We start from the raw sequence: 16292 nt of genomic DNA, 5'->3' as shown, positions 1-16292 counted from the left end.
AAAAAAAGCTCCTTCTGCCTCTGACAGAGATGTGAACATTGCCGAGTTTCACCCAGCTGAGAGGAAAGGGCTGTGAAGAACCAGGCTGGCAAAATATACGACACTGCCTAGTACAGCAACTGGCAATCTGCTATCTCTGTGTGAGATGTTGCTAATTTGAGGTCTGGTGCACTGAAGGGCCTCAAACATGCTCTGACCTGGGCAGTACCATATGATAGCTTTATTTTCTTTTTTGCATTTAAAAAGCCCTGAAGATATTACAGGCCATGCACACAGAGATGTGTGTGAATACTTCTTTGATAATTGATATAGAACAAAACCTTTTGAAAAGGGGGCTTTTCAAATTCTTGTGAGTGTGGACACTCACTGAGACCTAGAGGTGCTGCAACTACTTTGTTGGCTGCATGCATTGAACGTTGTAGAACCTGGAAAAGTCAGCAGTAGGTGTCTCAAGTAGGGCACTCAACTCTGGCTGTAATCAATACTTCTCATCTTGGTTCACCATGCATGCAGCTGGTTCTCCAGAGAGCATGCTGTATCCTGAGTCCCGGCTGAGCCACGTGTGACCATCAGAATCACAGAATCACAGAATATGCTGAGTTGAAAGGGACCCACAAGGATCATCGAGTCCAAGGATCATCAATTCCTGGCCCTGCACAGGACCATTCCCAAGCCTACAGGGATGTCAGATCTGAATGCTTGAGGAAATTGCCACTTGTGTGCTGGGAGCATGCCACTTTGCAACCTCCCTAAAGCCTTTTCGTGCCAGAGTCCTCTCCAACAAAGATGCATACACGGAGAATAAAGCAAGCCCTGATAACTTCAGCGTCTCTGGTAGTACCACTTAACCGTGGGGTTCTCTGCAGGCAGTCAGTGAGCCGCGGTTCCCTGGGGAGGAGCGGGGTACTCCAGCGACAGAATTGCATTGAAAGGGTTTCTTTCGGGCAGCCTGGGAGAGGAGATCCTTCACCGTAAGGAAATACTAACACACCTCTATTTGGTTCCTAAGAGAAGAGGGAAAGGAGCGCAGAACTGTGGGATGGAAGGTTTGACCTGAAATTGACTGCACGCGTAGCAGCAGCCCCGCAGCCACCGGCATCTGACCGGGGTACCTCCGGGCCAGCAGTGCGCGCTCCCCGCCGTGCCGGAGCGCCTGGCTCAGCCCCCAGCGATGTCCGGCTGCCCCACGGGGGAGCTGCTTCCTGGCTTTTGCCCCAGCCAGAAACTTGGATGCCGTGGCCCTGGTTCCCGCCCCGTGCGGTGCCCGGCGGGCGGCGAGGGGGGGCCAGGGCAGGGGCGCTCCGGGAGGAGCTCGGGGCTCACCAGGGCGGGGGTCGGGACCACCAGAGGCTGCCGGTATTTGTACATGTTGATTTAGCGTGAGGGGGTGTGGGGGGAATGAATCCTGCAAGGAAAGCAAGCGCCGTCCCCCTAGCAGCACCAAGGAGGGTTAATCGGCAAGGATCTGTGGGTCGGGGAGGAGAAAGGGGAGGCCGGGTTGGGGAGGGGGCAGGATAAGAGGAAAAGGGGCAGAGCGGCTCGGTGAGGTCCACACCGCCAGCCTTCTTAGTCGCGGCAGTGCCTTCACGGGTGCTCCCGGTGTTGGTGGTGGGTCCTTCCTTCCCGTCCCAATCGTTTCATCCCGCTTCCCCTGCCACAGAGGAGTCGGGGCTGGAAGGGAGAGAGAGGGACCCCCAGGGCTAGACAGCTGCCCGCCCGAGGCGGAGGCAGGCGCGGCGCCCCAGGGGAGGCGGCGGCGTCCGGCACATTCCCTGGCAGTGGGAGGGCGCCGGGAGAGGAGAAGCTGGGGAGCATCTCCGAGCCGGGGCTGACTCCCGGGGAGCGAGGGAGGGACACAGAAAGCGGGAGAAACCGCCGCCTCTGTTATACACCCGTCCCCAAATTTTAAGGACTAGGGTGGGGAAAAAGAAAACTGAGGACCTGAGCTGGGACTTCCCAGCCGGAGCGATTGAAAAGGAGCCAAAGCAGGCATCGGGGGTGGGGTGGCAGTGACATCCCAAGGAGAGTCGCCCTGCTTCGCTCCCCGCAGTCGCTGCGTGCCCGCCGCCGCCTCAGGATGTGGGTGCCGCTGCTGCTGCTGCTGCTGCCGGAGCTGCTCCCCGCCGTGCCGGCACAGAAGCTCTCCGCCCTCACGGTAAGGCCGCCCCGCCGCTGGGCTCTGGGCGCCGAGCACCCTCCGGGTCGGTGCCCGGAGCGCACCTGAGCGGATTGATGCGCCCGCCCGGGCAGCCAGGGGGCAACCCGCGGCTGCCGGGCCGGGAGCTGAGCCCCGCTCCGGACGGGGGACGGAGCCCATCCCGGGCTGGAGTTCCGCCGCAGCTTGTCCGGCAGCGTGGGGAGCAACCGGCACCGCCGCCCCGCCGGGCGCTGCCAGGGGAGAACTGCCAGCGGCAGCCAAATGGAAGTTTAGTGTGGGTCCCCGCAGTGCTTCGGTGCAGCATTACTGTCCGTATTAATGCTTTTGTTTTCCCGAAGAGGAATAATGCTGAAGTGAGATCTGCTTTTGGACAGTCTTGAGTGGACGGATTTTACTTTATTTTTAATTATAAAGCGACGTGAAACAAGCCTCTCTGGCTATTCCAGGCTCCATGATACTAAACACGGAACTCTGTGTAGAGATGGGTGAGCCAATTCATTAGGCTTGCTAAATAAACCATAACCACTTTTCTAGCCAAGACCTGAGGTTTGCAGCTAATAGCTCAGTTCAATCTTCTTGTAGAGTTTGCAGTGTTTGCAAAGCTATAATTAATGCAATCTGTAGAAATAAAAACATTTTCCTTAAATGTGTTTTTAAACAAGTGCTTGAGTAAACATAACGGGCAGCAAGTACCTCTTTCAAGCTGTTTTTAAGTGTTTTGGTGAAGGTTGTGCCCTTAGAGTTTATTATGCCAATGTTACAGACAGTTGCAAAGTGGAATAGACCCTATTTTTGTCTCAGCCTTTCAGAAAATTTCTGTAAAATACTTAGAGTTAAGATTTTTTTTTTTTTTTCCTTTTCTTTTCTTTTTGAATAAAGTGCTATAGGGACAGCTCAAGGAGAAATGGCAGTGAGGGATAGTCGAGCTGTTCATACCTGAAATTCTTCAGAAAAAGTTTTGACTCCTTGTCTAGTTTTTTTCCTCCTAAATGATTTGTAGATTAGAAGCTGCTAACTGAAAACATTAAAGTAATGAGTTTACTCCATGAATTTTATTGTGTATAACATTTGAAAGAGTGGGACAGGTAAAGTCAATTGATTTTCCTGTTTTATTTTTTAAGACCCTAATTTGAAGCACCCTTACACTGTCAGGTAATATATACTATTCTAATTAACAGATTAACATTGCAATTTACTTTCAAGTTTGCTTTCACAAATATATAAACAGAATTTACAAGACAGTACGTGTTATATTCTCTTTTCTGTACATAAAAAGAGTTTTAAATGAAGTAAACTGAAAATGCTACCAAAACTTAGTTTGTCCAAATGTAAAATAAGAATGATTGGCATTGTTATATCATCTTTAGATGATACATAACCCAAATGTTGTCAAGGTCTTTTAACATATGTATATAAATCAATGCTGAATTAACTGTCATTCAGTGGGGGATTGTCTGCCTTACAAAAGGGAAGAAAAATCTGGCCAAGGGCACTTTGGCAAACTCTTTAAAAATTAAATGTCATAGATTCATGACATTCATGAGGATGTATTTGACTTCACTGTTATCTGAGTGATATCTGAAGTCCCTCTCTCCTTTCTTTCACCCATCCAGAGTGTACATTATTAATTTTGTACCTTATGGTAGTGTGCATCTTTGTGAACCATGACCAGAAAAGTCAATCCTGTTGAAATTTCCACCCTCTGCTACCAAAAACGTAATGGTTTTGAAGACTTTAAGCCTTCAGACTGAATTAAACTTGGACATTTCAGTAGGTGTAGCTAGCCTTGTCAGTAGAGGATTGTAGGTAGTGAGACCATGCTAGTTTTTCTGCTGCCTATGCTCTTCTTACAGAAATGGCTCACCCATATAAATACTAGACTGCATTAGAAATCCTTCCATAAAGCAAGTAATGAACAGACAGACACTCATAGGAAGAAAACAACACACATACACACAGATGCACATATACGTTCTACGTCTTCCCACAAGACTACACTTTGAATGAGGCAGGTTTATTTCTACTATTTCTGTCCTTACCTTTTTAAACAACAACAAAAAAGCAGTGCTATTATAGCCAGTGAGATGATGACTGAGAACAGCCATTCTTTTCTACATAACAGGTGAAGATTTTATTTTTATTTGTGGTGTGAAGAATAACAAATAAAGGCTGATATTTTCATAAATAACCAGAGGCCATGGGAACAGACCATGCTTCACTGTGGACCTGAGTTTCATAAAAACTATGGGATGATTACAGAGAGGGAGTGCTCATTCCTAATGGTAGCACGCTTTCATGGGTATACTCATCTTTCCTGGTGGTGGCAATATCAAGGGCACAGTCTCCTTTACTGCAGTGGAAAATCTGACATTAGATGAACCTTAGCAGTGACATGATAACAAAATTAAAGTTCCCTCTAGCAAAAGCAACTTTAAAGCGAACATCATTTTCCAAAAGGTAACTACGTGGATGAGATGTTTTTATCCTTGTCCAGGTGTTGAACAGCTCTGGGCTCTAAGCAACAGACTGCATGATGGTTTGGCAGGGAGGGAGGGTATCAGTCTTTTTGTTTTTATGTTTTTCATCTATCTAAACAGATCTCTGGCCTGTTTTAACTTTATGTCCTCGCTAGCTCCAGAAGAAGATCAAGTATTACTTTCAGAGAAGACTTTCAGTAGTTTAAAGAGCTGTATCTCCATTTAATTAGGAATAATATTTTTGCATTTTGCTTGGGCAGAAATGGCACAACAACCACCCATGTCTGTAGTCCAGGTGAATATGTAATTTTCAGATGTTAGAAACTTTGCAAAAGTCCAATAGCAAGAAATTACAGAGTTTTCACAAAAATAACAGCTTTAAGAGATTTCTGATTGCCATCTTATGAATGCAGTCTTATTTGACTGCAGGTTTGCAAGGAAAGATGAGCACATGGTTTCCTACAGCCTTGATAATAGCCATCAGGACAATTTCTTGCAGGCAGATGCATCTGAGTAGTCAGCAGGTAGTTGAAATGCACCAGCAGTCGAGAGTCTGGTACCCTGGTCTTTATGGCTATATCTAAAGTAAATGTGAGTGTTGTAACATGTCCCTCTCTGCCCAAACTGTGGACCCAGCCAAAACTCACCTGGCTTCCTGTCTGTGTGCCAAGGTAGAGAAGGAACATGAAAGGTGGGCAGATGCTCACCTCAATCTTTATTGGGGAGCCATGATATGCACCAGAGTCTAAGAGTTTCAGAGTTTCTGTGGGTTCCTTGGGTTCGAGATAGGCCACAACTACTTTGAATTTGTACCAATCTTGGCCTCTTGTCATCAAAAATTACTTTGCTGAAGCTGTTTCTGGACTCTCATCTCCTGAGTAGGATCATATTGCAATAATAGACAAAATGAAGTGAAACATAATATTCCTGTTATGAATTTCTAACTGAGCCATAGGGATGCATGTGAGAGGAGAGCATTATTTAGTGTTATATTTATTGTTATTTCAAATGAACAAACAATGGCAACGGAACAATGGCTTTCATTCTGGAAAGGTAGGCTGGGATCTGACTCATAAGAAACTATGAGATCTGGAGGGACTGTAGCCAATTTGGTTGCTCCTGTTTTTTTCTTCTTGTGTCAAATACTAATCTTATGTTCCAGAAACTATCTTAAGTAGCCTTGTCCTTTTACCTTGTTTATGGAAAGCCAGGTAATACTCTGCAACTCTTGTAACACATTGTAGGAACATTTTTGCAATGTTGTATTTTTATGCTGCTCTGTGAGATGCGCCCATTCTTTCTGGATGTATGACACCAATGAGAGCTGAACCTTGTTGACATATTGTAATAGGGCAATGGGCATATCAAGGATATAGGTACTTTTGTTTTGAAACATAGTGCTTTGAAGAAAGCTCATTTTGTTCCTTCAGCAAGTATGTTTATGATCACTTCACTTACCAACACACTTACTTTGGCATTGTTAATACTGCATTTTTGAAACCATCAACTTAGCTTTTATCTCAGTTGCAGTGTTGTGTGTGTGGATGTACTTTTATAAACAATAGGACACAAGTGTTTCTTATTTTAAAATCTTGATGACTTATAACATACCACAAACTATTTATTCTTTCAAAGCCTTGCTGAACCATGTGTTTCCCTCAATACAATCAATAGATCTTAAAAAGGAAAAAAGTTTGCTTGAAATCACTTCTTGAAATGAACACCTCTGCCTATTAATAGTTCCTTTCGTCGAAATCTGAATATTTCTGGGAACAATTGTTTTCTTTTTCTCCCTTGGCACATGCTCATGAGTGTTCAATAGCATTTAATGCACTGGATAGCTTCCACAACACTCATCAATATAAAATGGACCACTAAGGTAGTTCAGTAAAGGGAAGTTAAACACAGTCATGGCTTTCCACGTTAAGGACCCATTTGGATGGGGTCTGCAAACCAAAACATTTGGAAAAGTTATTCTAATTGTGACTGAAAAACCAAGACCGTAAATAAAACTGTAAGTGGCTCCAGATCCCAACAACATTTGTTACTGCAAACGGGCATTGGTACAACCAAGGGTACATCAGCTCTGAAAATAAAACACTTTCAACAATGTTTCCTTGCAATAAACTCTCAAGACACTTCTCACTAAAGAAACAAAACCAAAACCTGTGGTAGTTGTTATTGAAAAAGTCAGCAAACTTTTGATCAGGGGTCAGAAGTAATTTTTGTGCGTGCAGCCAACATAAGCTGCATCTTATAATGTAGGAGACATTAATGGAGATGGCAAGTTGACTGCACACTCGTAAGATTTTAAAACCAGAAGTGGAGAGTAGAAATGAATGTGAGTGGGGAGGGAAGAGCAAGACCGAAGAAACAAAATGAAGTAGATCATGCATATTGTGACCAGTCTTGATGCTTTCATCCATTCCCTATTACCTACTGAATACCTCGAGAACATCTGTGTGTATTCCTTGACAGCTGGCAAACCTCAGGGTTTGGTTCATTTTGAGAAGCCTCCAAAGGTTTATCTGCTATCCAAAACCTATCTGAACCCTGTTGGTTTGGGAATTGGGCTATGAATCTTTTCAAGATCTGGCTTGCTCAGGACTTTGCTCATGTTTCCATTTCTTCAGCCAGACCAGCTTCACCACAGGCACAGCCATTTTCATGGTATTTTGGTACTTCCATTTCCTGTCAGGCCTGAGACCAGGAAGTGCAGAGGCGCCTGAAAATTAAAAACTGAGTAAGAAAGATTTGGAATCAAAGACCTATTTTTGAACAGCAAATGAAGGTCTGAGTTTGGTTCATGAGGGACATTTTTTATCTGAACAAATTCCAATGTTCTTGGGCAATCTGCAGAGTGAATGGAGGCTACACCTTGCAAAGGACTCAGGGATTTCCAAACATTTTGTGTTTTCTTTAGAATCAAAACTCAACTGTGTCTTAATTTTCTGGTTGATTCAATATTGTTATGTGAGGTAGATTTTTAAAGAGTTGACATAATAGATTCACGATGAAAGCCATTTCACAATGAAAATCTGGAATGCCTTCTTCAGAATTTATGAAGTCAAAATAGCTTTTGACTGTGTGAATACTACCCTGGTGATGCCAATCATTTTGGTCTCAATGACCCTCTGTAGTCTCATGGGATATACTTCTGTTGACATTTCTTTATCCACTTCTGGTTATTAATTGCTAATCACTGCCTTAATATTATCCACAGTGAGAGATAAAACACTTTCCAGTGCAACACTGAAGGTGAGCCTGAAAAGAGGAAATGCTTTGGGAAAAATTTACACTTCACAGTATGCTAATGTTACACAGAATAGTTTATGACAAAAAAGAAGGAGGGATAACTTAAGATGTAGCAAGATATTGCCATAAGCAAATAAACTAAGCAGAGAAGAGAAGGTATAGCACAAATACCTCCATTTTTTTCCTTCACTTTTTCAATCTTTGTCTAGCTACCCCATGTACAGAGGGAATTGGTCTGAATTACAGCTGTTGCTGTAGTGGTGATGTTCATGGAACACAAGGACATAAATTTTGGTTATGGGGAGGTGAAAACCACCCAAAAGCATATGGACTGTTTTTTGTATCAGTGTGATAATGCTCAGTATCACAGGGTTTCTTAATATGACTTTACCAAATTATCAGTGGTCACCAAGCAGCAAAGTTAATGTAGTGTCACTTCTTACCACAGAACCCGTGAAGTCGCTTGTGTGTCAGTGTCCCAAATGGAAGTTTTAGCCAGTCCTTTCAGAAGAAATCACTTTGATGAGTTAGTAACTGGCCTTGAGTGATTTTTTTTTCCCCTGTCTAATTTATTACCTTTTAAAAATGACCACTAAGTGTTTCATCAGCTGTTGAAAATCCAGGCTAATAGAGAATGCAACCTAGAATTCTTGTTGGGACGGAAAGACAAAACATTTCCTGAAGGCAATCCTTTCCAACTCTCTCCCTGGCTTGCTCAGTGTGCTGCTAGAAAACTCACTCAAGAATGTTTACCTCATACTTATCCAAAACCCAACTTTTTTTTCTTCTTTTACTTTAGGCTGCTTCTTCTGTCATCTTCTAAGTCACCGAGTAAAGACCTTTTCTTTTGTGTTACCTTAAATTTATTCTGAGGATGTAATAATATATTTTCCTGTCTTTTAGGTGTTCATTTTTTAAACTGTATACAAATTAGCTGTCATACATATACTATAAATCTTTTGCTCTGTCCTAGAGCACCTAAAGAGTACTTACATGAAAACAAAGAAAAATTCCATTGTTCTGGAATGCTCTTTCTTTATTTATGTCATGGCTGCATGCTGTATGTTACAGATTTTTTAGGATAAAATTGCTGCTATAAAGTACTCATAGTTGTTTTATTTGGGCTAGATTTATCATACATTTATCAATATCCTTTTTTTTTCAGAATTAAAGCAAGATACTGTCAGTGAATAAGCAGTGTAAGAGCTCAGGAGACATTTGTACATTTTTTGAAATGAAAGTAGTGACAGATAAAGAATAATTTTAATGATAATCAGGATGGACTCACTATGATCCAGGTAGCAAGCTGCAGTACAGAGAAAACCTGCAGATTGTAGGCACTGTAGATGTCAGGACGGGAAAGCAATTACTCAGTTTCATTATCTTTCTCTTACTTTTATCTGGAGTAAAGCAGAAGAGTCGTGGAGTTTAGTTTGAGTAAAAGTCTGCCATTGAGTGTCCTTACTAATTTGAAATAGGGTTAGAAGGGATGGTGACATTTTGGTGAATATGCAGACCATTTTAACCATAACCACACAGACCATATTTTAACCGTAACATGTTTGCTTGAACAGAATTGCTGTTAAACCAGACCACGTGTTCTGAAGTATCACAGAGCACAAAGTACGTGATTTGTTTGAGATCTAGATCATGCAAAGTAGAGAGTTGCTTTCCAAACCATTTTCTTTGCTAGGTGCTACTCTCCACAGTGGCATCTTTCTGCTAAAGGTAAATATTAGAGTCTGTTTGGAGAACACAAGGTGGAAATATGGCATTGACAGCATCTCAGAAAGATGGTGATATTAAAACATGAGAATCTCTTCTCAGTGAGGCTGATACGTGTATGCCATGCTGATATCAGTGCACTTGACTTCATCCTGACTTTCTGTAGGCATCCAAACACACTGGATTCCTTCTTGGGACTGTGAAGTGAACCTCATGGTCTTAAAAAGAGAGTTATTATTAGAAACAGGAGGACACTGAACCCACCTTACGACTGTCTGCTTCAGTTGTCCCAGTTAATGTATTGGTCCTAGTGCCCATCTACGTAGGTGAATAATTATTTAATGCATTTAATCTCAGTGTTTTAATCAGTTCTCCTTCACTTTAGAATCCATATTGATGCCACTTAGTGGAGACAAAGGGGTGCCAGTGAAGCTGACCCAAGCACTGTAAGATTGTATTTGTCAAGTGCTGTGGTTAGTGTTTGCCACCTTTTTATGCCAGTAGTGCTGTGTAATACTGCTCATGTCCAGAGAGCTGTCTTCCTGTGATCTGATGTGCCTGCTAGAGTGAAAAATCACTGAAGTAAATGTCATTTTTTAAAATAAAAATTTCTACCAAAGAAATGAAATCAAATAAGTGAAACCTGGTCCTGAAGTAAGTATGCTACGTTGTAGTGGAGAATTGCACATATTGAAAGATACCTTGAACAGAGTACAGGAATAAAAAACGATTGACAATAAAGAAACTAAATAAGGCTTTGAATTGATCTTAGACTTATTTGTTTAGTAAATTAACTCTGTTGTGTAGGCTGTTTTTTTTGGGGTAGAGAGCCACCGAAGACTGTAACACAAAATAAAAAGCGGGGGTGGAAGGGGGTGATCTCTACAGATATTTCTCCGTTTCCCTCCCTCTCCATTCCCTTGCAAATATTCCCTTGCGCAGCATCCTGGCAAGGAGATCACCTTGTCTTCTTCCACGGCACTTCAGGGATCCACCACGGGAGGGAGTGCAAGAGCAGCGCGAGCTGCACCGTCTTCTCTGGGACGGGCTGAAAGGAGGGAAAGCCCTTGTTTCCCTGCCCAGCGGCGTTAGAGCGGAGGGGACGAGGGAGAGAGGTGGGCACCTTGATGTTTCAGCACATGACATTCAGTTGCCCATCAGATAGGCAGTCAAAAGGGAAAAATCTCAAATGGAAAAAAGTCTCCATAGAAACTATTGAAAGGTAGAATGCAGTTCTCTAAAAAGAAAGTGTCTTTAATAACATGGCTTGCCTTGACGTTAATTAACCCTTTGCATTTGTAAGAGCTCAGAGCAGGCTGGTGTGGACAAGAGGGAATATATGGCCTAACACATGAGCTGCTCTTGGCCGTGGAACACCGGGAGGGGTTCAGACTGCAGAAAGAATATGGCCTGTAATTTCTTTGCATGCATCCATACTGTTTCTTTTCACAGCATTCATTACATGGATTCTGGTGAGCAAGACAAAACAAAGCGAACAACTTACTTTTCGTACTGTATTTAATGGGATTGTATTTCAGACTGTGTCCTCCTGGGAAGGCAGTTTTCAAGTATGCCAAATTTTTGATAGATTTCAGCCTAAGTGGATTTAGTTGCAAATCTGAACTTTGAACAGGAGGTTTTATCTTTTCATCATGTTTCCTCCTTGAAATGTTCCATAAATTCCATTTCTGAGAAAAAGGGAAAGATTTTTTGAAAGAAGGGTCCATTTGGTAAATTGCTCTTCTGTTTTAATTTTCCCTTTTCCAGGTGCTGAATGACTTCAAGAGCTAAAGTTCTGTCATTGCTTTGTGATGGACTTCCATCAATTTGCAATAAAATTATGAGGCAATATGCATGCATAGATAATTGATTTCATTCTCAAGGAAAAATGGCAAAAAGCAGAGCTCAAATGTCTACTTATCTGCAAATAGTGCAGCACTTTTCTCCAGTGCAAAATAGGTATCAAACACAGCTCTTATGACGTATCACTGTTTACGTTCATTAGATGCAAGACCAGGAGAGATGTATGGCAATAAGACAGTTGAAGTATTTCCTACCAGATGGCAAAGCCAGATCTGACACCAAGACTCAATGGCTGACTTTATGCATCTTTGTAGCCAGTGACAAACTCACAGAAGCTCAGTAGACACAGCCCTGCTGGTTTGATAAAGTGACTGGTGAGATAATCACAGATTCACAATACATGTAGTGTTGATGTGAAACCAAAGAAAAGAGCTAGCTGAAACCCTGCTAGTAGGAGAAAGCCCGGAGGACCTGAAAGCGGATGTCCTTTGGGACTTGTAGTTGTGACTGGGCTCTCTCTGGCCTCTGCAGATTTTTCTCCAATATTCTTCTTCTCCATATAGTTGATCTTTCCTTAGTACATCTTCTTCCCCAGTGTTTGCATGCCTTATCTGTGTATAGACTGTAAGCTCTTTAGGTTTGTACAGTGTTTTAGGCAAAAGAACCTCCTTCTTGGTTAGCCTTCTTGGTCTACTATCATTATCAAATTCAGTAATAAACAAGAGTAAATCTTGAATGATGCTTGCAGGCGAGGCTGAACACAAATAACGGATGATATACAAATAGTAGAGTTCATCAGGCAGTTGTGGCTGCAGTCTGGTTCTTTACATCCTCTACAGAGTATCCAAGCTGACTGTTCTGTATAGACTTTCATATATAAATATATATATATATATAAAATTGAAGGATTTAATTCAACACTACAGGAAGCAATTAGCAAAATTGTCTATTCCCTGGCCTTGTCATGCTGCTGGTAAAAGGGCTCTGCACAGTGCAGAGGGCCAAGTGTCATCTGGTTGGTATTTCCTGACTTATGAGAGCTTAGGGTTTCAACCTTATCCTTGCACTAAAGCTGGGATTGTCAGGCTGTGGTATGTGTTTCCTTTCATACTGCAAAACTCTTTTCTCTCCTAAAGAAAAAAGAGATCTGAATCAATGCAGCCTGCTCTTTCCTGCAAAGAATAATGGGAATGTTTGGATGCCTCTTCCCAGGTTTGCACATAGGTCAGCATGGAGCTTGAAGCTTCTCTAACCAGTGCCCTTCCCTACCTTTTCTCAAAGGAGAAAAGAAGGTGGGTCTGGATGCAAGATGCTTCCTTCTTGTGAAAGAACTGAGAGCTGTTCTCACTGTTACATTCACCATCTCTTGAATATACTCTTTTTTTCTATAGCAGCAGCACCAAGAACCCTTTGGGAAACCTGGCCCAAAGGTTCTCTTGACAAACTTAAAGAGGTGTCAAGCATTGTCAAGAAGCACAGATCTTCTTCCTGTAGGCTTCCTGGGGCTTCAAAATGTTATCCATCAGCTGCAATAAATTGCCTAGATTGCCATCTTCTATCTTAAGACTACTCATGTCAGTCATATATATCTATGCAGGGGTAGCCCCTATAAATTTCCATAAAAAACTTTTCTTCCTTTTATTTTCCAACAAAGCCCCCATAAGAGCTTAAAGTTCCTTTGGGCTTAATAACCAGATTATGAGATTTTTTTGCCCTGAAATTTAGGTAAGTTGATCTGATCACTTTTATCTGCTATTCTTTTGTGCGTTTTGATCTAAACCAGGGAATGATGCATAGGAGTTTCGTATTAGTTTTCATTTGACAAGATTTCTAAATTGTTAGAATTTTACCTAACAACTTTTTTGTGTTGGAGATGCTGCAGGACGGCTGCATTTGTTAGTTGATGAATTTGTGTTATCTCAAGACTGAAAAGAACAAGAAGAACACCATTTCCCTTCAAATCTTAGATCAGGTCACTTCAGGAACTGCCACAGGCAATATTTGGTTTTATTTTAGTAGCTCTCTTGATTGTCATGCTGAACAATGAGAAGAGAATAGAGAGAGCTTTTACTGTCTGAATTGCTTATTATGACAGGAGCAATCAAAAAGTCACACAGTATCTCTATTTGTTACAAAAGTAAATTATTCCTTTAAAACTGCTGTCCTGCCTTCTCAGCACACCTGAGGGTGAGGAAACTCCCAGGTGAGATTCATTTTACAAGCATGTCAGGAAATCACAGTCTTTTCATACAAGTAAGAAGCAACCAGAAGTGTCCAATGAAATTAGGAGGTTAGGAATAGGACTAATCACTTGTAAAAACTATTTCCACCTGACAGCAATTAAAGCAGTGTCAGAAATGCAATGAAATTCCCTCCAGGGATCTTCATAAAATTGAGTTAAACATTAGAATGAGTGTTCGTGATGGATGGAAAAGTTTGAGAGAAATGACAAGTCTATCAAAGCTGAAGGGGGTCACAGTTCATATTCTGCAGCTATTTTGTGGTATGCAGGATGTCTCTCAGGAAGAGCCCTGCAGCTATCTGCTGTCAACAACAGCAAAGCAGGTGTGCGAGTGTGTCTGAGAGAGGCAGAACTACATGCTTTCTCTTTCTCATACCTGATGTTTCTTGCTTGAATATAGGTCAACATCTTTTAAAACGTTTTGATTATTTTTTAATGTTTCTCGTTTTGCTAGAAAACTACTGTTTAATGGAGTGAGATTTAGAAGTTGTTGTCAAAGTATAATTGGAGCTGATTACTTAATTTCCTATCAGTTCCTCTGTGACTGTGAAATGGCTTGAGGGCTGCATATGTCACATGCACACATACTGTGTCCTGCGTTGATTAAAAAGGGATGTGATGCATGCCAGGTGTCTGCAAGGCGAAGTAGCATGGGTGAGGGGAAATGAGATGGTTTGCCCCTCCAGTACACTGTTTTGAGAAATCAGAAATGATTCTGCCTCACCATGCTTCAGTCCTCCTTGATAAATAGGGTTATCGCAACTGCAGCTTCTGTCTTGGCCCTCTGGAATATCAGTTTGCTTTTATGCCCCCTCATGTGACTTGGACAGCAGAAATGCCTGAGACAGAGACTCAACTGAAGGGAGATCTGTAGTCATGTCATGCGTGTCATGGATATAGGAGGCTGCAGGTTCAGCTGTACGTGGGTGCCAGAGTGTTTGTACAATGGCAATTCTAATATTCCAGAGTCTTTATAATGGGTGTGTCCAGCTTTCTCCACAACATCCTCCTGAGTCCAGTGGGAGTTTGAGCAAGGCGTATTTGGCCACGTCTCTGTCCTCTTGGGTCTGGAACAAGGGAAACTATTTGTTCTCTTGAAAGTAATTAGGAAGAATAAACTTGACTATGGGTCTACTCCATAAGGGCAGGAGTGTGCAGAGAAGCTTGGATATAATGGAAACCTGAAACTGATGTTATCAGTGAGCACGTTTGCATATGAAGCATTGGAGACGTGATAAAATCTGTTAGTCTGTATGTGTCTAGGTGGTGAGACTGTTCATAACAGAAACACGTTGGCGGCTTTTTGTACATATAGATAGAAGCTGATCAACAGGATACCACTGGGCATATACTGTATAGAGTACACCTCTTCCTAGTCTATGCTGCTACCAGATGCTATTTCACCATTACTTTCTTGAATCAACCCTGTCATCATATTTGTCCTTCTTACATATCATTGGAAAATGCATGTGATTACAGAACTTAAAGAACTTAAAGTTCTGCTGAAATAGCCATCAATCTGTGAAATTAAACTTGTTAAAATCCTGTCTTTCACTCTGCAGGGCAAATATAGCTCACTTTCTTAATAGGAGGTTGATAAGTTGGAGCTAAATCCTAAAGCTATTATTTTAAGACTGTCAGTCCATTTTTTTTTTATTTTTGGTGAAAATGATTGTTTTGATCTTGGCTGCAAAGGGAGAATCTCTTCACAGACACAGCCATTCTTATATGACATGCTCTACGAAGGCTCCAAAGACTTCTGGGAGCCAAAGATTGGCTGAAAGATACCTGAACATGGTGGAAGCACTGGGTCAGGTGAAATAGAGACGGAAGAACTTGGAAAAGACACTAATCAAAGTCAACAGAATGAGAAGCTGTACTCATGCCAAAAATGAATGAAGAAAAAAGCTTGTGTCTCAGTATTTTTTCTTTTTCTCCCTCCCCCCCAAACAGTGGATTTGTTTCAAAATCAAATGGGTTATAAATAAAATGGGCTGTAAATAACATGGACACATTCTTATTAAATTCTTTTCTTGTAAACAAGCTATAAGGTAATCTCAAAAGGATTCATATTACATCAGTCGCATTGACTATCTGCACATACAACTCTTGCTAAAGTAGAGCTAAGGCTATGTATGTGTATGGTTCATCAACACAATCATTAAGAAAAGCTCATGGAACTGGGAGTGCTAAGATATCTGTTATTCAGTCTGACTGCATTATATGGGCAAGCCCATTCAGTGTGCACTGGTTTCACAATACACTTTGTTTTCCAAGCTCATATGTCTCAATCAGTCCTGCTGTCACCCATGGCCTGAAATCCTGCCTGAGCTTGATTGCAGTATATCGGGTGAGGCTCCTGCTGCTTACCTGCTGCTACCATAATTGAGAAGCTCCCATGTTGTCCAGAAATGTTTACTTATTGTGTTAGAACTCCTACAGATGGCATATGAAAGCATGGAACGTGGAAGTTTGTGTTTTTAACAGGCAGCCTCTATCTTAGCAACTGTATGATGCATGAAACAAGTTAATACTGTATTTCAGTTAAACGTGGCCAGTACTGCCCCATGTCCATTAACCCAAAGCTGTGAATGGTGCTATGAGAAGGGCTAGTCTTTCAGTGTGCAGGTCA

The 16292-nt window shown here is 42.0% G+C and overlaps 1 protein-coding gene across 5 annotated transcripts in view; it reads left to right on the top strand.

Annotated features, from left to right (window-relative positions):
• Window positions 1-1340: 1340 nt before the first annotated feature.
• SMOC2 (SPARC related modular calcium binding 2) overlaps window positions 1341-16292 on the top strand; it is a 144388-nt gene continuing 129436 nt past the window's right edge. For 2 of the 5 annotated variants that reach the window (XM_027686165.1, XM_027686154.1), the window contains exon 1: window positions 1537-2155. In XM_027686165.1, the coding sequence (XP_027541966.1) occupies window positions 2078-2155 (78 nt within the window). In that variant the 5' untranslated portion in view covers window positions 1537-2077. Of the gene's footprint in view, window positions 1357-1536; window positions 2156-16292 lie in introns of those variants that run through there. The other 3 variants (XM_027686176.1, XM_027686146.1, XM_027686137.1) reach the window with 2 other exon arrangements.

The sequence above is a fragment of the Neopelma chrysocephalum genome, unplaced genomic scaffold (assembly GCF_003984885.1).
Source record: "Neopelma chrysocephalum unplaced genomic scaffold, ASM398488v2 Primary Assembly neopelma1_23, whole genome shotgun sequence".
In the NCBI taxonomy this organism is placed as follows: domain Eukaryota; kingdom Metazoa; phylum Chordata; class Aves; order Passeriformes; family Pipridae; genus Neopelma; species Neopelma chrysocephalum.
The sequence above is the reverse complement of the archived record's forward strand: the minus strand, read 5'-3'. Positions and strand labels throughout refer to the sequence as shown.